The following is a 23553-nucleotide window of genomic DNA, read 5'->3' on the forward strand; positions in this document are numbered from 1 at the left end:
CAGCTTATGACATCATTTCCCCTTCTCCATTTTATCCTCACTTCAACCCTGTTAGGCTGAGAGTGAGTGACATGCTCAAAGTCACCCAGCAGTTTTCCTTGGCAATGGGGATTTGAACCTGGGACTCTCAGATCCTTCTAGGGGAAGGTAAAATGACTAAACTGAGGCTGTCGTATTTTGGTCACATTATGAGAAGGCAAGAGTCACTAGAAAAGGCAGTCATGCTAGGAAAAGTTGAGGGCAGCTGGAAAAGAGGAAGACCCAACAGGAGATGGATTGACTCCATAAAGGAAGCCACAGCCCTCAGTTTGCAAGACCTGAGCAAGGCTGTCAAAGATAGGACATTTTGGAGGACTTTCATTCATAGGGTCGCCATGAGTCGGAAGTGACTTGATGGCACTTAACACACACACACACTCAGATCCAACACTCTAATATATCCTATACCCAATTTAGGTGAGATATTCCTGTTCTTTTTTTTTATCTCCTGGCCCTGGCGACCAGGATCGCTATGGAGAGGAAGGCAATGGCAAACCACCTCTGTTAGCCTCTTGCGTTGAAAACCCTACTGGGTTGCCATAAGTCGGCTGTGACTTGACGGCACTTTACACACTCATAACAAAGTAAGCACAACACGTACCATTATTGTGGGCTGGATTGTTTTGCAATTTAATCTTGCATAATTGGAGGCCTTTGGCTGGCACTGAAAAATATCCCTTCTCTGTCATTGAGATCTCTTTGCGTCCCTCCCCACCTGAAATGCCTTGCATTGAAAAGATGCAGATCAGCGCTTTTCCTCCCACGAAAATAAAGAAACGGGAACACCTGCTTCATGAAAAGAAACTTTACTGTTTACAATTTGGGTGGGTAGTGGTGGTAAAACTAAAACGAAAGTTGCAATCTCATCCCCCCCACCCACAAACAAATAAGGTAAAACAATGATTTGTTAAAAATTATGATCGTTATTAATCATAACAATTGTTACTCTGATATTATGATTGAAACCTAATTTTTCTCCACAAGTAAACTAATCGTTTTAAAACGCTTCCATGTGACTAGTCATAATAATAATTCTGACATTTATTATTATTGATTCACAATCAAGGTGATGAAAAATTCTGTTATCAGGCTGATGTGAAAAGGCACAAAAGGACCGCTGGGGGGTGGGGAAGGTGGCAACCCCTCCCCCCCAGCCCCAATTGCCAACCTCCAGGTAGGCATTCAAAGTATGGCACCAAATTTTTTTTCCAATATAGGAAAGAGACAAAGCAATAGCTCTACGTCTTGTTTCCGTTGCTATGTGATATATTTATGAACTCTATAGACAACAAACTGATATGAACTGAGCGTTTACGCCGGCATATTTTCACAACTGTGTTTGTTTTGGGACGTCACCCATTGTTGTATATTTGTTGCTTTAGAAGTGTGCCTGTTTTCAATATTTTCATTATATTCTTCTAATTGCAAGTATTGTTTTGCCTCTTTCCTATATTGGAAATATTTATTTGGCGCCATACTTTGAATCCCATGCTCCTGTAAGCACTTGTAAGCCGTTTGTTTGATTACAACCTCCAAATAGGGGCTGGGGATCTCCCGGAATTACAGCTGCTCTCCAAACGACACCGATTATTTATTATTTATGTATTGAAAACATGCATTCCGGTTCTGCTGGAGAAAAATGGCTGCTTGGGAAGGTGGACTGCACGGCATTACACCTTACCAAGGTGAAACCCCATTTCCCCAGGCTCCGCATTCAAACCTCCAGGTATTTCCGGACCTGGAGTTGGCAACCGTACCCCCCATGTCCCCTGTACCCCCACCCACGCACCCCAGGCCGGGATTGCTGCTTAGCCAGCCTCTTTCCCAATGAATGGAGGAGCCAGCCCGGGTCACGTGACGCCCTCCTGCGTAACATTCGCCCGGAGAGCCGGGCCGCCTTCCTATTGGCTGCCGATGATGTCACCCTACAACCCTTCTCTCTCTCTCCCCCCCCCAGTTCTGTTTCCCTCTTCCTCTCCCTTCAAAAAGGTTCTTCAGCACCAAAGGCAAGGAGGAAAGGGGGTGTCCTTAAATTGGGTGCTCTGGGGGGTGTCAGAAGGTCCTCCAAATCCAGATCTGTCCCCTGATCTGAGCATCCCCCTCCCGTCCCTTCCCAGCCAAAAGGCGACCCCAAAGCCTCATGGATTTCACCCTTAGGATCTGATGCAGGTGAGTTTTTTTGGGGGGTGGGGTGGGGGGAGAGCGGTTGTGCAAAGCAAGGTGGAGGTGGGAAAGGTGACATTGCGATTGCAAACACCTGCTTTTGTTTTTTGTATAATTTGGAGGGGGCGAGCGGTCCCCAGTGTCTGGATATATGTATTTGCAATGATGGGATTGCTAATTTGGGGGAGAGGGGCAGAGAGATGGCGTACATGCAAGGAGACAGAGGTGGGGGGGTTGACCGGTCTGTGGAGGGGGGGGGTCTTCCAGGTTTTGAGGATGGCAGCTGCAACGTCAAAGACTGGGAATTGCAATGGGGGGGGCAAGAAGGGGGGAAGGCGCTGGGATCCTGCTTTTTTCCTAAGGTGACAAGGAGTAGGTGTTTGTTTGTGGTGGCTGTCGCCTTAGTTTGTTGTGACAGATTATTCTTTTGGGGCGCGTAGGAGGTGGAAAGGGGGGAGGGAGCTGATGCCGGGCTGCCAGGAGGGTGGAGGTGGCATGGGGGGGGGGGACAGCGAGAGAAGAAAAATTCTGTTTCCCTTGGTAGGCAACAACACGAGGTTAAAAGAAGGAACGGGAGGTTGTTCGGTTCTCCCCTTACAGGTATCTTTACGCCTCCTGAATACTCACGATGACATCAAGGGCTTATTTTAGGTCGGTGATGCCACGGCAATTCTGGGGACACCAAAGGGTAGGTTTTATGTAGAACTGGGCGCAAACTGCCGCTGTAATTCAGGCGCGCGTTTACACGTGCGCACCAGCTCTACCTGCAGGGATTTGCATGCGCCCACCACTGTGGATAACACACGTGTGAAGAAATAAGCGGGGATTTCCACTGGCAGGCCAGTAGCTAGTCCCAGATAACCTTCGGGCTGTGTGAACTTTGTAGACCCAGGATGGGCACAAAATGCATTTGCACATGCGCCCGTGCACAGGTTGCATGTGCAAGTGCGCACACTTCCCCATATGTCAGCAACGTTTGAGCACACCTTATCATGCACCAGATGTATGCCGCTTTGTAGTTCTTATTCATAAAATGTAAACCCTGCCTTTAAAAAATACATCGGCGCTGTCATGAGCTGAATAGATGATCCGAGGCGAGCCATAATCCCTCAGCGATGGGGGGCGGGGGAGATACAAATACTGGTCTTCCTTATAAGGGTGTTGTCGGGATTACTGAATGTGTGAAGTGTTCTAAGCATGCAAAATACCGTGTATCTAAATGCAAACATTGCTATGATCAAAACAGATTGCCTTTAGAAAAATTTACAAGCATATTTGTGCCTGCTTATTTATTATTTCTATTCGTGGAACAGGCTTGTACTCCTTCAGAACTGTCAAGGAGGGGATGATTTTTGGGGATCATGCTTGAGGGACACTGTGTAGACAATGGCAGCTTGTTACATGCACAGTTTGCAGATTCTCTGGTTTTTACCTTAAAGATTCCCCACTGACCCCCTCCCCCAATCAGATAGGTTGCTGTTATCTCTGGGGTAGACCCACACTTACTTTTAGCAAAGGGCGCATGGGATTTTATTGATCACTTGAGGAGTGCAAGCCCTTTCATGTGAGAATGCGCCGCCGTGGACCAAGCAAGACGGTTAAAGCCTCCTTATCACCTTAGGCCCCAAATAGATGTTACATCTGGAGCGAGTCGGGGTTCCCCCAACCCGACTCTGCTGTTTGCACAGCCAGCCATGACGTTGGGGGTGAATTCATCTCTGGATGGCAGCGTGCAGGAGGAGGGGAGAGCTTCAGGCTCCCTCCCACAGCCTGGAGGGGGGTGCTCTTATTTGCCCCACTGCACATGAGAAACTGAGTACTGTATCTGCTTGTGTGAATCTACAAATACCACAAGGTCAATGCAAGGGGAAGGGTGTGTGTAACAATGAAATCGCCTAAGCGGGTTGCTGGCAGAACGGGTGTGTTATAAAGATGCCTTATATAGATTTTATGGTTTAGCCCAATATTGCAAACTCTGACCAGTTATGGCTCTCCAAAGGCCGTTTATGCTTGGTAATTAGCAGCGCGTTCCAGGCTGAAGTGCCCTGCATATTTTTTTATTTCTTCACGCTGAACCGTCATTCCAGATTTCACTGCGAAGCCTGCTTTGCATTTCTTAAGAGCCCCTTTAAGGTGACCTTTTGTATTTGCTCTGCCCCGCGTCAGAAGCATTAACTGAAGGAAGCATGCAGAATCCCAGCCGGCGCTTAGCTATGGAAATGACTATTGCTAATGGCTATGCAAACGAAGGAGCAGGCGAATGGTGGGGTGGAATTTGTTTGACTTGCATCGGGACCCTGAATAGTCATTTTAAAGGTAGGATTAAAAAAACCCAGCATTGAGCAAGGAGCGGAATCGACCCTGCATAAATGGCCAAAGTCTCAGAGGGGTCTTTACCAGTTCTGCCCTTGAGATCCTGTTAACAAGATGTCAGGGTCTGAACCTGGAATCTTCTGCAAGCAAAGCAGAAATTCGACCCCTCGGCAGTAGTGAGTTGTGGGAAAGGTTGTGGGGGTCTAAGCTGGTGGGAAAAGGAGGCCCTTCTAGACAGAGAGAAACGAGAAACTCCCCCAGGTGGATAAGCCACTTTTGGCTGGGTGGGGGCAGTATGGCGGGGAGGACAGTAGTGTGTGCGGGGGCTGGAAGAGCTGCTGGTTTACAGCTGACTCTTCCCCTAGCAGAAAGCACTTCGTGCGAATCATCTCAGAAATCCTTACAGCACCCCTGTAAAGCAGGCCAGTTGCATACCCATTGTGCAGATCGTCCGGGAAACACCCTAGCTTATACCAGAGATCACACCTTCTAGGAGTAACCAAAGACCATACCATCCAGAGATAGTGATTCCCAGCTGGCTTAGTTCCAATATCAAGCTAAACCATGGTTTTCACTGTCCGTAGGTGGGAACCCAAGCCATGTTTGGAGCTTCCAGAGAAACAGCAGGCAAACCTTGGTTTATGGCTGCTATTCCACTTTTGTTTTCCATCTTCTGAGTGCTCCAATATCTAAGAACAGAGGCCTCAGGTGGCAGAGTAACACTCTGGTTTGTCAGTTCAGATGTCCTATCAAACAATGTTTAGTCTGAACCAAGTTTTGCAAACGCACTTCAAAGCCTGGCTTCTGAGTGGTTGTCTGATCGCAAACCATGGTTTCTTTACCTCCTGCCAAACCATGGTTAAGCTTCCTTAACCGTTGTCTGGCTTGGTGTTTGAGCTGAGCCAGTGACTCCATGGCTGAGCTGAGATTTGAACTGGTAGCTGCCAGCACAGAGTGGATGCTCTTAACCATCGCACACCAGGCTGTTGTGCACCGAATCACCCATAGCCACCATTGTGTCCGTTTCTGTTGTGTTCATGATTACAAACTCATGCATTTTGCCCATTGGTTTGGAAAGACTTATTGATTTATTGACTTCACTTTAACAGTCCACCTTTCTTGCTGAGACACCAGATGGATTACAATCTTTAAAGATGCAATAAAGTAATAATATGGCATACAATAAATAAAGGAACCCCATCCTGATCAAATCACAGCTGACTTACGGCGACTCCTTGGGATTTTAAAGACAAGAGACATTTAGAGGTGGTTTGCCATTGCCTGCCTTCACGTCACGTCCCTGGTATTCCTTGGAGGCCCCCCATCCAAATACTTGCCAAGGTCTAGGCTGAGAGTGTGTGACTGGCCCTAGGTCACCCAGCAAGCTTCCATGGCAGAGTGGAGGATTCGAAGCTGGGTTTCCCAGGTCCTAGCCCGACACTTTAACCACTACACCACGCCGGCTCTCAAATAATACAGTAGCACTGCCTAAACGTTGGACAGCCGTTAAAACAACATTTGATAAAAATGTCCTCCTGGATAATTCCATGGTCAGTGCCCCTCCGCCCCATCTCTTTAGGCTCAGGGTCTGTGGAAAGTCCCTTGGCCTCCCTCTCTCACCACCACCCCCATTAACCAACACAGCACATCTGGGGCCAAATGATGAGCTCATGGGGTGAAACACGAGGAGCAGATGCCCTCATTGGGCGGTGCTGCCATGCCGTGAGCTCAGGGTGGTATTTTTAGAGGCAATACCTCTTCGCTCGGTTGAGGGAAGAGCTGAACAGCCGCCCAAAAGGAAACCAGGAGGTTACAGGGCCGCCCTGTGCTTTGGGGTGAGGGTGGGGCCATTTATATGTGCATTTTTAAGGCGCGCTGATCTGAACCTGAAGGGGGTTATGTGTGAACAAGGAGAGCTGCGCGGATGTTCAGGGGAAGAGTGTCGATGTGTGCAAGAACCCTCTTGCAGACGCTAGTGCGATTTCTGCGTGACGGCTGAAGAGAGCATATACTTGTGCACGTGCAAGCACACAAAGGCACAAAGGAGTTGTGTGCATGTGTGGCATTTTTGAGCCTTGCAACTGTGTGCGCGCGTGCCCTCACAAGAGTCCTGCAAGGTAGGTCAAACTGAGAGACAGCGACTTGGTTCTGGGTTTAGGGAGAGGGGATTTGAATACCTTGCTGGGTGTTAACTCTTTGGGTGTGAAGTGTACAGAAGAACACAACAGTGTAGACCGTTCGTGGATCGGGCGCGCTGGACAGAATGTGCATGGCAGCTGGGGTGCGCGTGTCTGTGTGAGCACCTGTGCATTGTTGCGCTACAGGGGAGGAAGGCGCTTTGCACAAGGGTACATGGGAATATATGTGCCTGTGTGGGGGCTGTGACTCAGTTTGTAGAGCATGTTCTTGGCATGCAGAAGGTCCCAGGTTCAATCCCCGGCATCTCCAGTTAAACGGACCAGGCAAGTAGGTGATGGGAAAGACCTCCGCCTGAGACCCTGGAGAGCCGCTCCCGGTCTGAGTAGACAAAACTGACTTTGATGGACCGAGGGTCTGATTCAGGATGAGGCAGCTTCATGTGTTCATGTGTTTGTAAACAAGAGGGACTTTTGTGCTCAATTTGGGGAGGGGGTGGCATACATCTATGTTCCGTACATTATTATAATATTTGCAGGCCCATCAAACGAAGAGGACCCTTTCCTGATTTTCTTGAGCCCAACTGAACTTCTCCGTGAAGAACACAATATAAACGTTAGATTCAAGTCCGGCAGCCCCTCTGATCTATTTTACTGCGGACCGACCGGGCTACCCTCTGAGAATATAAACGTTGATGGTGTTTGAGGGGAGAGCACAGGAGCTCGAGCATGCAATACATTATTTCGGAGGGACAGGGAAGGGAAAAATCTCGCACCCTAATGAAGACCTCGCCAGTCTGAGGAGGGGAAGCCCGGGAGGGAGACCTTAAGGAATCCCCTGGATGGTGCCGCGTCTGGAGGGAGGAAAGCCCCTGGGTTTCTGGTTTAGGAAGAGGGTGGACGCCTGCAGGGAAGACTTGCCATAGGTAGGGGTGAGAGGGGAACGAGGCTGGGCGGAGGTGACGCTTCCCTGTCGGGGAATGAGGCTGGGTGAAGGCGACCCTTTTCTGTTTTGAGAGCCCTTTCCCTGCCAGGCTGCGGTTGCCCTCCACAGCTTGCAATGTGCGGTTGAAGGGAAGGAGAGGGCTGTCACCCCCTGTTAGTGTCGGAGGGGCTCCTGAGCAGAAAGCGAGCCTGTGGAGGGGAAGGCGGCTTGGCGCACTGCCGGAATTGGGGGGTGGGAGGTTGAGGTGGTTTGGGAGGGAGAAGGAGGAGGCCGAGAGCAAGAGTGACATGGGGGGGCGCTGGGATAGGGGTGATGGGGAGGTGGTCTGGAGAGGGGGAAGAGACAGCTGGGCGAGGGTAAGAGATTTAGGGCTGCAGGCTGTGTGTGTTTCAGTTTCTGGATTTTAGGATTGCCATCCTCCAATTGTAGGGTTGCCAACCTCCAGGTACTACAATAATAAGAAACACCTGTGCCGAAATAACATACGTTAGAGATGGGCAGCACCTCCAGGTACTAGCTGGTGATCTGCTATTACAACTCATCTCCAGATGACAGAGATCAGTTCCCCCGGAGAAAATGGCCGCTTTGGCCATTGAAGTCCCTTTCTCCCCATACCCTGCCCTCCTCAGGCACCGCCTAAAAATCTCCAGCTGATGGCGAAGAGGGACCTGGCAACCCTAGCCAAGTGGTAGCTGGAGATCTCCTGGGATTGCAACTGATCTCCAGGCGACCGAGAGCAGTACCCCTGGAGAAAATGGCTGCTTCGGAAGGTGGATTCTATGGCATTATACCCCATTGATAGGGTTGCCAACCTCCAGGTACTAGCCATTTTCTCCATGTGAACTGATCCCTGCCACCAAGAGATCAGTTGTAATAGTAGGAGATCTCCAGCTACCACCTGGAGGCTGGGAACCCTGCCATGGAGTCCACCCTCCAAATCAGCCCATTCCTGCAGGGGAACTGATTTCTGTTGTCTGGAGGGCTGGGGTGGTGCAGTGGTTAGAATGTAGGACTAGAACCTGGGCTGACCAGATTCAAATCCCATGCTCAACCATAGAAACCTACTGGGTGATCTTGGGCCCGATGCAAGCTCAGCCTAATCTATCCTCACAAGGTGGTTGTTGTGCGGATTGAGGAGGGAGGGAAAAGATGTGAAAGGCCGCTTTGGGTCCCCGATCAGTAGGGTTGCCCACCTCCAGGTACTAGCTGGAGATCTCCTGCTATTACAGCTGATCTCCAACCCATAGAGATCAGTTCCCCTGGAGAAAATGGCCACTTTGGCAATTGGACTCTATGGCATTGAAGTCCCTCCCCTCCCCAAACCCCTCCCTCCTCAGGCTCCACACCAATAATATCCCACCAGTGGCGAAGAGGGACCTGGCAACCCTACCTATCAAGGACAAAAGCAGTATACAAAAATAATAATAATAATAAAAGCTGTCATTCTGGGAGATCTCCAGGCTTGATCTAGAGGTTGGGAACCCTGTTGGTTTTCTTGATGTAGCCAAACTGTGTAGGGAATTTGTCCAGGGCGGGCACCTGATTTCCCTCTATCTCTGGTGATACCTGTGACCCCATGGGGACGAATCAAGGCCCATAAAGACGCTAAGAAGTCAAGGGGACAATGGATGCAAATATGAATTTACTGTTTGTGGTAGTAGGGAGAAATGTCTCTTTTGGGAGAGGGGGGTCTGCCAAGCTGGGGATGTTCGGTTGGGCATTTGTGCTGTGGTTTTAAGGCCATGTGATGCACACCCATAAATACCAGCATCCGTTCCGGCTTCTCCACCTCCGACCCCCTTCCCCAGGCGCATGGACGAAGGTTTTAAGTTTCCAGCTGACATCGCAAGTGCTCCGTAGCTGCGTTGCTGCCAGAGATGCGTTTGCAACGTGTTTGATGGGCTCTGGCATTTCTCCCGGGCTCAGATGGCACAAAATGCCCGTAACCCCAAAACGCACGCAGATGCAGGCCCGTACTTTCAAAGGCCTGCCACACACGCACGCACAGGCAGCTTTTTGGACGAGCCAGTTTTGGAAGGGGATTTTTTAAATCTCTCCTTGGCACGCTGCTGGGTGCAAAATAAATGCCTTTGAACCTTCCTCAAGAACGGGGCAGGGAAGTGTGGAGAGAGACTTTATAATATGCTGTTAATGGGGACGGGAGAGGGGGCGGGAGGAAGTGCTTCAAGGATGCTGGAACTGGGGTGGGGGTGATGGTGGGGTGGGGGTGGGATCCAGAATCTTCTACGACGTGCCACTTTCAGCTCCTCGGGAAACCCTGCCATGTTTTCTCTTACATCAGAAAGCGCTTTTTGCTAAATTCGACCCAATTTCTACCCAGAACGTTGTGTGTGTTTTTTAAAAAATGAAAGAAAAATACAGTGAGGGAGGATAAAGGTTTAAGAAATTATTTCTTAGCCCTTATAGGCTTTTTTTTTTTAAATCACATTTGATGCTGACAACGCCTTTTTTAAAAAGCAAGTTGTGCGGATGGTATTAAAACAGAAGGCTTTAAAGGTCTGTTTGTTTCAATGATGAGAGATCAGCTCATGTATGAGAAGGCAGGATCCCCCTGAGAGCCAAATTTCACTCAGATCCCACTTCTGTTAAGGATTTAGGGTTGCCAACCTCCAGGTACTAGCCTTCTATCTCCTGCTATCACAACTAATCTCCAGCCGATAGAGATCAGTTTCCCTGGAGAAAATGGCCACTTTGGCAATTGGACTCTATGGCATTGGTCCCTCCCCTCCCCAAACCCCACCCTCCTCAGGCTGCACCCCAAAAATCTACCGCCGGTAGGGAAGAGGGACCTGGCAACCCTATAAGGATTTGATGTGAGGTTCTGGACATGCCGGATCATTGTCTGGTAGACCCTCATCCCCCAGTCCTTAAAATGGGGGCAAAATAGTACCATTTAAGCACTTGCTCTCAATCTCATAGTCTTTCCAACAGCCCTGTATGGTAGGCCAGTGTTATTGTCTCCGCTTTGCCGATTGGAGTGTTGAGGTTGAGTGTCTTGCCAAAGACTACATTGTGAGTTTGTGGCAGAAGCAGGATTTGAACCAGGGAGTTCCCAGATCACGGCTCATCCTCTTAGGCACAGTAAGCTCCTAGTACTGACCCAGCATAATGACTTTGCCAGGACAAAACATATCCCAGACTGAGAAGCAAGTATGTAAAGCACAGAGCTGCATGGACACCCCAGACTAAAATTAATGTTCTGTGTCAGGGGGATGCAAATTCTGTGCCGGGAAGTGCTGAATTCTAAGCCCCGTGTAAATAGATGCACGTTTGCTCTTTCTGTGTATGTCTCTAGTCTATACAACTATGGGATCAATCCTAAGCAGGTCTACTCAGGACGAATTCCCATGTTAATAAATGGGGCTTCCTCCCAGGAAAATATCCTTAGGTTTGCAGCCATCACGTTGCTAATGTACAAAGTTTATTCTTAAGGTACAAAGAGTCTTGGGCCCCCTAAAAGAACAACAATCACGTGAAGATTTATTTTTTACTTACCGTATTGTAATACAATAATGGGGAGCATTTCTGATTGTTCTTGCAATCCTTTATAACACTGGTTCCCAACCAGGGGTCCATGGACCCCCAGGGGTCCGCGAGAACTAAATTAAGGTCCGCGAAACAAAGTTATAAACCCATAATAAATTAATATTTTAAATTAAAAGTTTTCTATTATAAAAAATATATTCAAATATTATTCTAAGTTTAATGTTTAACTAACAGTTATGATTAAAGTTTAATTTAAAATTCTCAGAATTTTTATTTTGAACCTTGGGGTCCCTGCACCAAACAAAAAAGTCCTAGTGGTCCCTGGTCTTTATAACAACCCTGTAAAGCAGATCAGTGCTATTATTCCCATAATTAGGGTTGCCAGGTCCCGCTTTGCAACCAGCAGGAGGTTTTTGGGGCGGAGCCTGAGGAGGGCAAGGTTTGGGGAGGGGAGGGACTTCAATGCCATAGAGTCCAATGGCCAAAGCGGCCATTTTCTCCAGGCGGACGGATCTGTCGGTTGGAGATCAGCTGTAATAGCAGGAGATCTCCAGCTTGTACCTGGAGGTTGGCAACCCAACCCATCATGCAAAGCAGAAGGCTTATCTTGCTGCAAATCTTTGCAACAGCCCTGTAAGGTAGGCCAATGTTATCCTTCTGTTGCAGGCGAGGCTGAGAGATTGCAGTACACCTAAGCCTGTCGAGCAAGTCCTGGTCGCAGGCAATATTTGAACCTGGGACTTCTCCGTTTGTAGTTCATCCACTTAACCCGTTTCCCGCGATGCGTGAAGGGCAGCCTCCGCTGGCTGACGTACGTACGCAGCTGCAGAGCAGAAAAACAGTGAGCAGGGGAATCAAGCGGCAGTGAAGCACAAGAGGTCTAGCCCGTGAGATTTCTACGCAAAGCTGAATCAGACGCACACTGATCCTTCACAGCAGAAGTGTGTGTGTGGGGGGCGCGATAACGCAGCCTTGTTCAGCTAATTTAACACCTGTACTTTGAGAGGAAACCATTATCGCGACCGAGGCGTAATTGCATAGGCTGGAACTTCCGGATAAATTCTAAATCAGCTGTTTCACGCTGGAATCTCCCTTTTTGGCTCTGCCATAACATATTCTTGTTTTTTTCCAAAACAGGCATTGCAGGAAGTCCTGTTAGTCCAAAATAAAAAAAAACGACGACTCATGGAATAACTTTTATTAATTAGGAGCAACCCAAACCAATATTTTAATATAATTAATAAAAGGTATCCCATGGCTTTTGTGTTCTTGTAGAGTAGCAACTGGTGTGAAATCTGTGTCAGTCATCTCTCTCTGGCGTGCCCTAGGGTTGCCAACCTCCAGGCGGTGGCTGGCGATCTCCTGCTATCACAGCTGATCTCCAGCCGACAGAGATCAGTTCCCCTTGAGAAAATGGCCGCTTTGGCAATTGGACTCTATGGCACTGAAGCCCCTCCCCAAACCCCGCCCTCCTCAGGCTCCTCCCCAAAAATGACCCTGGTGGTCCCATCCAATTCTATGATTCTTCCTCTCTGCAGTGGCTTTGAGCAGCCGAAAGGCAGCTTAAGAGGGCCTTCGGATAGTGCTGTCCGGCCAAGCAACCAGTGTGCGGGCAGAGGACCATCTTTTCCACGCAAGCACGCAACTGGCTGTGAGATTCATCCTAAGCGTCTCAGTGCCGTGGCAATCTTTTAAACAAACAACCAGGCTTCTAGCCCTCATGGGTGCCCACGATGAGCCTGAACGAGTGAGCTGCGGCTGGTGAAATCTCCAGAGCCGAACGGGCTTGCTACGATTGCTCGTTGTCAGGGCCAGGACTCTTTGCTCCTCTCCCTGGCTGGCAGGAACCGAATAAATTAAAGCATGATGCAAGCGTTCTAAATTACCGCCGCTGGAATCCAGGTTCCTTTTTTTCCTCGAGGCACAATTTGGCAGTAATTATTATTTTGAGTAAACACACACACACACACACACCGAACTGGTTGTCTTGATATTGGCTAACAGGCAGAGACTCAACTGGATTTATCTCACCTGCATCATTTTGGATTCCATCCCCATCACGACGATCTGGTTATGTTTTCATCCTGCCCTTCCTCCAGTGATCTCATGGCAGTATACTTGGTTTTATCTTCTCAACCAGCCTAAGTTAGGCTCTGAGCGAGACCGGGCTGCGAGGCCAGGCGGTGAACTTCAGGTCTGAGTGGGAATTTGAACCCAGGTCTACCTGCTCAACATCCGGGATTTACCACACTGGCTCTCAAGGAATATTGCCAGCTGAGATCTAGTGTGGTGTGGTTAGAATGTCAGACTAGGATCTGGGGGATCCAACTCTCCACGCTGCCACGGAAACTTGCTGGGTGACGGGTCCCTCGCTGCCATCCCAACCTACCTCACAGGGTTATGGTGAGGATCAAATAGAGAAGAGACCATGTAAGCAACTTTGTGTCCCCACGGAGCAGAAGGGTGAGATATAAATAAATAATTGCAGTGGTCAGGAAGGCTGAGCAGGGGTCAGACTACAGTATAAATAAGGATCCATAATGAGGGAAGTGGGACTGAGACGTTTTGGCACAGAAATGAACCAAGAACAGGGGTGGAGGTAGATGTAGAGCCAGCATGGTGTAGTGGTTAAGAGCGGTGGTTTGGAGCGGTGGACTCTGGACTGGAAAACCGGGTTTGATTCCCCACTCCTCCACATGTGTGGCGGAGGCTAATCTGGTGAACTGGATTTGTTTCCCCACTCCTCCACATGAAGCCAGCTGGGTGACCTTGGGCAAGTCACACTCTCTCAGCCCCACCTACCTCACAGGGTGTCTGTTGTGGGGAGGGGAAGGGAAGGTGATTGTAAGCCGGTTTGAGTCTCCCTTAGGTGGTAGAGAAGGCATATAAAAACCAACTCTTCTTCTTCATTTGGCTCCACTTGCTCCTGGCTTCCAGCGCCTCTCGAGGAAGTATCCCACCAGGAATTTTCCCAGTAAATTCAAGGACCAATCTGCCCCGATCTTAAACTATACAATGAATTTCCTGCATTGTGCAAGGGGTTGGTCTGGTTGGCGGTCCCTTCCAACTCTATGATTCTATGATCCGTCATCATGCAAACCCAGAATGCCGAGTGTTAGGAACAGATAAGATGTTGGCTTACATTTTAGGAGACCTGTCTTGGGAGGTATTACTTCTGTCCAAGTATTCCAACAGGGTCAGAGCAGCAAGTTTTGCCCCAAGCGCATTTCTAAGTTTCCTTTCAATGACCCCGACTAGAAATATAAGGCTGTCCTTGAAGAGTTAAGACTCTTGGCCCGTGCTCTTCTAACCAACCTATCACCTCTCTCCCCTTTCTTCATGTGCAGCTCACCTTTCCCAATGCCTCCCTCGCCCCTGGAAGAACGGATCGGCGTGTTGCAGCGACCCAAGACCTTGGCCCTGCGCCTCAACCACAGCTTCTCCAACAACGGTGGCGGCGAGAAGCAGCCGCCGCGGCAGTCTCCGGTCCGCAAGCCGCCGGGCCAGGCCTCGCCAGCCCCGAAGGGACCCAGCGAAGAGGCCCTCAAGACTGTTCTGCAGCCCAACCAATCCCACCCCGTTGACCTCAAGTTATCGGCGGGGGGGACGCAAGGCCGGGCGCCGGAGAGGAACCCTTCCCTGCAGCTGGGCCCCCCGCTGAAGGTCTTTCTGCCCCAGTCCAAGCTGAAGAAACGGTGCTTCAAGGAGAACTCCAAGCCGGTGCTGGACACCTCGGCCAGCTCCTCCTGCCTCTCCAGCCCCGCGAGCACCATGCACCCCTTGAAATGCGGCTGCCGGGGCTGCTGGCGGCTGGTGCGCTGCGACGACGCCAACCCCAAGTCCGGCCTGCGCTCTCTGGGCTGCCTCTCCTGCCGCTCCAGCCTGCGCTCCTTGAGCTGCTCCAGCCCGCCGTCGGTCAAGAAGCTGGGCTGCCTGCCCTGTGCCCCAGCGGCGGCCCTGCGGTCCCTGGCGTGCCTGGCCTGCAACCCCTCGGTCACGTCGGTCAGCTCCTCCTGCAGCTTCTGCAGCAGCGACCCCATCGTGGCCTATGACCCCCGGGGCGGGCCCTCGCCGGCCCCCAGCTGCTATGGCGGGGACGATGACGACGACTACAGCGTCCGCACCATCTGGCCGGACGAGCTGGCCAAGAAGATGACCAAGTCGCGGGCCCAGCAGCAGCCGTCCCCCCTAATCCTGGACTGCCGGAACCTGATGGAGTTCACCAAGAGCCACCTGCAGGGCGCCATGCACTTTGGAGCGGCGGATGCTGCGGGGCGGCGGCGCCTCCAGCAGGGCAAGCTGGCCATGCTGGATTTCATCTCCTCCCGGGGGGTCGGCGACGGCAGGGACTCCTCGCTGCAGCGCCTCTGGCCCAAGGAGCAGAACGGCTGCGCCGGCGCAGAGACGCAGACTCTGACTCTCCCCAAACCCAGCAAACCCCAGCAGTCCTCCCCGAATCTACATCTGGTCTTGGACCTGGTCAACAAAGACGGACAGGAGGGGACGGGTAGGAGAGGTAAGCAAGGGTTCACAGAATCATAGAGTTGGAAGGGACCGCCAGGGTCATCTAGTCCAACCCCCCCTGCACAATGCAGAAAATTCTAAACTACCTCCCCCCCACACACACCCCCAGTGACCAGAAGATGGCCAAGGTGCCCTCCCTCTCATCATCTGCCTAAGAGGTCATAGAATCTGCATTGCTGACAGATGGCCATCCAGCCTCTTCTTTTCTGCTGTTAGAGGGTGGAAGCCTTAGACCTTGGTGATGGATCACAAAAGGACCGGTCTCTGGCTTTCGGGCTGCACCCCCAGTGGCCCAGCTGCCCTCACCCCTTAGAATAGAATCATAGAATCATAGAGTTGGAAGGGACCACCAGGGTCATCAAGTCCAACTCCCCTGCCCAATGCAGGAAATTCACAACTACCTTCCCCCCCACACCTAGTGACCAGAAGATGGCCAAGATGCCCTCCCTCTCATCGTCTGCCTAAGAGCTCATAGAATCTGCATTGCTGACAGATGGCCATCCAGCCTCTTCTTAAAAACCTCCAGGGAAGGAGAGTATACCACCTCCCGAGGAAGCCTGTTCCACTGAGGAACCACTCTAACTGTTAGAAAATTCTTCCTAATGTCTAGATGGAAACTCTTTTGATTTAATTTCAACCCGTTGTTTTCTGGGGCAACAGAAAACAACTCTGCACCATCCTCTCCATGACAGCCCTTCAAGTACTTGAAGATAGTTATCATATCCCCTCTCAGTCTTCTCCTTTTCAGGCTAAACATACCCAGGGGTTGGGGAAGGGCTGTGGCTCAGTGGTAGAGCATCTGCTTGGCATGCGGAAGGTCCCAGGTTCAATCCCCGGCATCTCCAGTTAAAAGGACTAGGCAAGTAGGTGAGATCCTGGAGAGCTGCTGCCGGTCTGAGTAGACAATACTGACTTTGATGGACCTTGATGGTCTGATTCAGTATAAGGCAGCTTCATGTGTTCATGTGTACTGGGGTGGGGAAGCAGGGGTGGGAAGCGGGCGAGGTGGCGGTGTGACCTCTGGTGGGTTAGGATCAATACAAGCTGAGCTGGGGCCTGTGTCTCCCTTACGTGAGATGCGATGACGTTTGTTAGCTCGGATGACCTCGAGGGAGAATTAAAAGACAGAAGATAAAGCCTCTAGAGGGTGACGTTGCCTCTGATCTTGGAACCTCCATGAACAGAGGCAGTATACCTCTGAGAACCAGCAGAGAGGTGTAGCCTGCATGTTGTCCGGTGGGTTTTTTGGAGCATCCAGCTGGCCCCTGTCAGAAGCAGGAAGCTGGACAATGTGAACCCTTGGTCCAATCCATTGCGGCTCTAGTAATAGTGTTATTACTCACCATTCTCCCCAGTGGGGACCCAAAGTGGCTTATATCATTCTCCTCTATCTTCACAACAACCCTGGGAGGTAGGTTTGACTGAGTGACTGGCCCAAAGTCACCCAGCAAGCTTCCATGACAAAGTAGGGATTAAAACCTGGGTCTCCCAGATCCTAGTCTGACATGGTAACCACTACACTACGCTGGACAATTCACAGAGGATAGGCTTATATTGACTGCTGTGATATCTAATTGGAATCTCCATGCACAGAAGCAGTCTACCTTTCAATACTAAACATTGGGGACACAAAAAGGGATCCCTGTTTCCTTGATGTCTTGCTGGCGGGCTCCATGTAGGGTTGCCAGGTCCCTCTTCACCACTGGTGGGAGGTTTTTGGGGCAGAGCCTGAGGAGGGCGGGGTTTGGGGAGGTGAAGGACTTCAATGCCATAGAGTCCAATTGCCAAAGCGGCCCTTTTCTCCAGGGGAACTGATCTCTGTCGGCTGGAGATCAGTTGTAATAGCAGATCTCCAGCTAGTACCTGGAGGCTGGCAACCCTAGCTCCCTGGCTGTCCTCCGTTGGAAACAGGGCGCTGGAGCAGAGAAACGTTTGGTCCAGACCAGCAGGACATCACCATTGTCAGGAGAGAGCAGAAAGGCACCCGAGTGGAGGGAAACACCGAAAGCAAAATAGTATTTTTCCCAAGCGTGTTTGTCAAACCAAGTTACATTCTGAAAATCTAGGACATTTGGGGTTAACGCTTCTCCCTTCTTCTTTCGGTGACCTCATCCCAACTGGGTGACCAGATGGCAAGAGGAGGGGGAGGAGGAGGGGCAAATTTCACCACCCCCAGCTCAGCCCCCCCCCTTTAGCACCTGCTCAGAACCTATTGAACCGAAAGAAACTCTGCCCAGCTGGGACCGTGACATCATCTCTTTGACCTTCTTGCACAGTTCGGGGACCCCCCCCCTCCCTGGTTCCTTTTCCCCTCCCCACCCCTACCTAGAACTTAGAGTCACAAGGGGTTAGGGTGTCATTTTACCTAGCAGATGTTTCGGGGCAGGGAAACGGAGGGCCCGGCCCTGCCAGCGTCTGCAAGCAGCTAAGGAAATGTTCCAAAACAAAAAATTTGGCCGAGACCGCAGCAAGTTAGAGGGGAGCGGAAGAAAGGGGGACGAGAACAAGCGACACAAAACAGGAACTGTTCTTGCGTAAAGGAGCAGCTTTGGAAATACACAGTTGCCTTTGGCAGGGAATAGGGTTGCCAACCGCCAGGTACTAGCGGGAGATCTGCTATTACAACTGATCTCCAGCCGACAGAGATCAGTCCACCTGGAGAAGATGGCTGCTTTGGCAATTGGACTCTATGGCATTGAGTCCCCTCCCCAAACCCTGCCCTCCTCAGGCTCTGCCCCCAAAACCTCCCGCCGGTGGCGAAGAGGGACCTGACAACCTTAGCAGGGAAGATCACTAGTTCTCTGTTGACTAAGGCTGCCCAACTCCAGGTGGGGCCTGCAGTTCTCCTGGAAATATTACGGATCTCCAGACTACAGAGATGAGTTCCCCTGGATTAAAAAAGGCACGTTCAGAAGGCTGACTCTATGGCATTGCATCCCGGCTGATCTCCCAGCGTGGTGTAGTGGTTAAGAGCGGTGGTTTGGAGCAGTGGACTCTGATGTGGAGAACCGGGTTTGATTCCCCACCCCTCCACATGAGCGGCGGAGGCTAATCTGGAGAATAGGGATGGTTTCCCCTCTCCTACCCATGAAGCCAAAATTTTTTACAGTAAGAGTTCTCAGTGGAATGGGCTGCCTAGGGAGGTGGCGAGCTCCCCCTCACTGGCAGTCTTTAAGCAGGGGCTGGACAAACATTTGTCAGGGATGCTCTAGGCTGATCCTGCATCGAGCAGGGGTTGATGGCCCATATGGCCCCTTCCAACGCTATGATATATGATTCTTGTAGGAGGGAACGGATCTGCCAGATCCAGCCCGTCTTCTTTTATTTCTTAAAGCTAGCTCCTACTTCAAGGAGCGCACACTTTCGCTCTCTGTCTTTCCCCTGTGCAAAATAATCGCTTGCATTTCTACCAGCAGTCTGAACCGGATAAACCAGTCGTGTCTGCAGGTTTACTGGGATTGCCTGGGCTGAGGATGGTAATTGCTTTGGCCTGAATACGCCCCCATGCTACGACACTGGTTTTTGCAAGGAAGCCCAGGGGGTGGTTTTTGCCAGAATTCTGGCATGGTTATTTCCCCCCCTTCCCCACCCCACCTCCAGTCCTCTGAACCCTACAAACACTGAGCTGTTTTCATTGCTATGGGTGACATGGGGGAGCTAGAGTGGTGCAGCGGTTAGAGTGTTGGACTAGGATCCGGCAGACCCAGGTTCGAATCCCCACTCTGCTGCGGAAGCTTTCTGGGTGACCTTGGTCCAGTCTTACCCTAACCTACCTAACAGGGTTGTTGAGAGGATAAAATGCAAGATAGGAGACAGATGTAAGTTGCTTTGGGCTCCCCCGTGCGGGAAAAGGTGGGGTACAAACGAAGTAAGTAAATAAATACAATTTAGCCCAAAGGTGTATGGTGCTTTTGGGGTTGAGGAAGTATAGATTTAGAAGTAGCAGTTTTGGAACAGCAAAGGTGTAGTGTAGCAGCCAGAGGCTGAGCCATAAAGCAGCAAGTGCCCAGTTCAAATCCTGCCTCTCCCATGCATGCATGCCTTAAGCCAGGGGTGTCAAACATAAGGCCCGTGGGGCGGATCCAGCCCCTTGAGAGCTCTTATCCGGCCCATGAGCCAGCCGAGGCAGACACATACCCCCTCCCAGCATGGTATAGTGGTCAAGAGCGATGGTTTGGAGTGGTGGACTCTGATCTGGTGAACTGGGTTGGTTTCCCTACTCGTACACACGAAGCCAGCTGGGTGACCTTGGGCTAGTCACAGTTCTCATAGCGCTCTCTCAGCCCTACCTGTCTCACAGGGTGTCTGTTGTGGGAGGGGAAGGGAAGGTACTTGTAAGCTGGTTTGATTCTCCTTGAAGTGGTATAAAAAGTCGGCATATAAAAACCAACTCTACTTCTTCTCCCGATCTGGGCTGGCAAGGCATGACCCAGCCCGACCAAGCGGCGTTTATGTCATATCTGGCCCTCGTCACAAATTAGTTCGACACCCCTGCCTTAAGCCCTCCTGCCTTCATCAATAGGACAATGATGTCGGCCTCCCTTACAAGGTTGCTTGAGGGTTTTATGGTTACAACACCTTGGAGACCAACAAGATTTTCAGGGTCTGACGGAGGGAGCTTTAATTCTCAAAAGCTTGTACCCTGAAAACCCTGTTGGTCTCTACGCGCTGCTGGACTTGAATCTAGCGGTTCTACTGCAGACCAACACAGCTACCCTCCGAAACCATCTTGAGGGTTTTATTATGCATGCTAATGTAGACAGCTGGCATGGTGTAGCATTTAGAGTGTCAGAGACCCAGGTTCGAATCCCCACTCTGCCATGAAAGCTCACTGGGTGATCTTGGGCTAGGGCTGCCAGGTCCCTCTTCACCACTGGCGGGAGGTTTTGGGGCGGAGCCTGGGGAGGGGAGGGACTTCAATGCCATAGAGTCCAATTGCCAAAGCGGCCATTTTCTTCAGGGGAACTGATCTCTATCGGCTGGATATCAGTTGTAATAGTGGGAGATCTCCAGCTACTACCTGGAGGTTAGCAACCCTACCTTGGGCCAGTCATGCCAGACTCACGAACCGAACCTTGGGCCAGACTCACGAACCGAACCTACCTCACAGGGTGGTTGTTGTGGGGATGAAGCAGAAGAGGGGAGAAGGATGTTCTGAATTGCTTTGGGTCCTGCACTGGGGTGAAAAGTGGAGTGCAGATCTCTAAATAAACCTGTGTGGCTTGAACACTCAAAATGCGGCCTGTGAAACGCTGACTTCTATTTCGACCGCAGGCAGCCTGGTGACGCCGGAGATCGCGGACGGGCAGGACGATTTGGGCCCGCCGCTCACGCCGGACCTGGAGAACGCGGAGCTGAGCCCCATCCTGCCCTTCCTGTTCCTGGGCAACGAAAGAGACGCGCAGGACCTGGAGCGGATGCTGAGCCTCAACGTGGGCCACGTCCTCAACGTCACCACCCACCTGCCCCTCTACCACGCCGAGAGCGGGCGCCTCCGCTACAAGCGCCTGCCAGCCACTGACAACAGCCGCCAGGACTTGCGCCAGTACTTCGAGGAGGCCTTTGAATTCATTGGTACGGCCTGCTTGGGGGTCGGCAAGCCGGGGTGGGGGGGTCACAGCTGGGTAGAGGCCAACCACACGAATTCCAGGGAGGCCCAGGTTCAAACCCCTGCTCTGTCTAGGGCTGCCGGGTCCCTCTTTGCCATTGGCAGGAGGTTTTTGGGGTGGAGCCTGAGAAGGGCAGGGTTTGGGGAGGGGAGGGACTTCAATGCCATAGAATCCAATTGCCAAAGCAGCCATTAACCCTGCCCCGTTTCTCCCTCCCGCTCCTGCAGAGGAGGCTCACCAGAGTGGCAAAGGCGTCCTCATCCACTGCCAGGCGGGCGTCTCGCGCTCGGCCACCATCGTCATCGCCTACCTGATGAAGCACACGCTGATGACCATGGGCGACGCCTACAAGTACGTCAAGGGCCGGCGCCCCGTCATCTCCCCCAACCTCAACTTCATGGGCCAACTGCTGGAGTTCGAAACGGACCTCAACGCCGGCATCACGCCCCGTATCCTCACCCCCAAGCTGGCCGGGGTGGAGACCGAGGTGTGAGCAAGACGGGCCGCCGTCAATCTCAGGACCTGGGAGGGTGGGTCGTGCAATAAGGGACCGACGGACAGCGCGGGGACGGAGGCCGGGCCCACCAAAGCCAGGCGCACGGGTTGTGGGGTGTGTGGGTCGGGGGGGCCCACAGCTGCTGGACAAGATCCCTCAGAACACCAAGATGAACTTCATCTGCCTTCAGGCCCCGCTGACTCACAAGTGCTCCAAGTACGACAAAAGTCGGTCTCCGTAGGCCTGGCTTCAGCTTGGCAGGACACCTCCTTTCTATGGCCGGTGTCGGCTTCTCGGAACTTTCTTACCCGGGGTCAGGATGGGGAACGGGTGGGGTTTGTGTGTGGGTGTGTGATGCTTCTGGGCTTAATTTATTGGGTTGGGGAGTGTGTGTGTGTGTGTGTAATTTTGGGGGAACTCTGTCCCTTTCCCCCCTCTCCCTTTCATCGAGATGCTGCTTTCCCCCCCCATTTCGACCCTTTTGGAGAAAGAACGGAGGGGGCAGAGCCCCTCTAATGATTCAGATGTGCTTGTAACAGGGAGCGATGCCATCGCCTTTCTCCATTTATCAGCTTTTAATGCTCAGGACTGCAGAATCTCTTCTGGATACAAATTTTCGTGTGGAAGGAGGAGAGGATTTTGGGGAGGGGGATGCAACCTATAACACCTTTCCCCACTTCTTGCCTAGTGGGGACGGGACCTCATACCTTATTTATTTATTGGAACTGCACTGCTGGGTTTTTTTTTTATTTTGAGGTTCGTTTATACCCACCAACCTATTGATAATATTGGGGTGGAATAAGATGGGGAGGCACCGGGCATCTCTTTCCTCTGTCCCTCCCATAAGAGTTTAGATGCTTCCCTCTGTCCCTCTTCTCAGGACAATATAGTATATGGATGAGTCTTCCACTTTTAAGGCCATGGGGTAGGAACACTGGAACTCTTTTTGGGGTGGGGGGACAGGAGTAAGGAAAGATCTCCCTCCTCTAGGGTTTACTCTGGATTTCCTGGAGCAAAGATCCTGGGGAATCCAGTATGGGGGGGGGGGTGTCTTTCTAATTGATCTTGAGATGCAATATACTTGTATGTTTTGGGGGTGGATTTTCGCTGTTTTGTTCCTTGCCGCCTGGTGCTGGAAGGCCAGGGTATGTTTGTATGTGTGTGTCATCAGTTGGCCTGGTTCCCTCGTTTTTGTTAGTCTTCCGGGCATTCCTGCTGTTCCCCCTTGTGGCATTTGAACCCATCACCAGCAATTACTTCTGGAAGGGCAGGGGTGGTGCTTGTGTATGGAATTGGTGCGTCGGGGTGTGTGTGTGTACAGGCAGACCTCATCAAACACTGCCAAAATGGAGGCATCTCCGCCCACAGCTGTGAGACAGCATGGAGGACAGGGGGTCCCTTCCCACAGGAAAAAGTACTACCCGTTGATCAGGATTATCATGTGCCCGTTTCCCCCCACCCCCCATTGTCAGATTTGGGAGGTGTTCCCATCATTCTTCCAAGCGGCCCCTAAGAGTTCTACCCGCAAGCTTTAGCATCAACTCTGAATCTCAGCAAACTAGCATTCCCCGCCAGTGGCGGGCCTACATTTTTGGGACCCTGAAGCTTGAACTGTTAAGGCCCCCCCCCTTGCAACCAGCAACAATAGGGCAACATCCAACGAGGTCCAAAGGGCCTTGCTGCCCTTGCAAGGACCCTGAGGCCCAAATGGCAGAGAACAGGGTGGTGGGGTGGAGTCCTTGAAAATGGGCCATACAGTGAGCCCCTTCCCACCAGCAACAAGGTCTGGGTAACCGCTGATATCTTCTTCAGTGGGGTTGC

The 23553-nt window shown here is 51.4% G+C and overlaps 1 protein-coding gene across 1 annotated transcript; it reads left to right on the forward strand.

The window, feature by feature from the left end:
• The first annotated feature begins 2129 nt into the window (after nt 1-2129).
• Nucleotides 2130-21739, forward strand: LOC130480454 (dual specificity protein phosphatase 10-like). Its single transcript, XM_056852985.1, has 4 exons — nt 2130-2208; nt 14451-15619; nt 20902-21201; nt 21464-21739. Exons 2-4 carry the CDS (start codon nt 14464-14466, stop codon nt 21727-21729), a joined length of 1722 nt encoding a protein of 573 aa, XP_056708963.1. The 5' UTR covers nt 2130-2208; nt 14451-14463; the 3' UTR covers nt 21730-21739.
• The last annotated feature ends 1814 nt before the right edge of the window (nt 21740-23553 follow it).

This window comes from Euleptes europaea, chromosome 7, assembly GCF_029931775.1.
Source record: "Euleptes europaea isolate rEulEur1 chromosome 7, rEulEur1.hap1, whole genome shotgun sequence".
In the NCBI taxonomy this organism is placed as follows: domain Eukaryota; kingdom Metazoa; phylum Chordata; class Lepidosauria; order Squamata; family Sphaerodactylidae; genus Euleptes; species Euleptes europaea.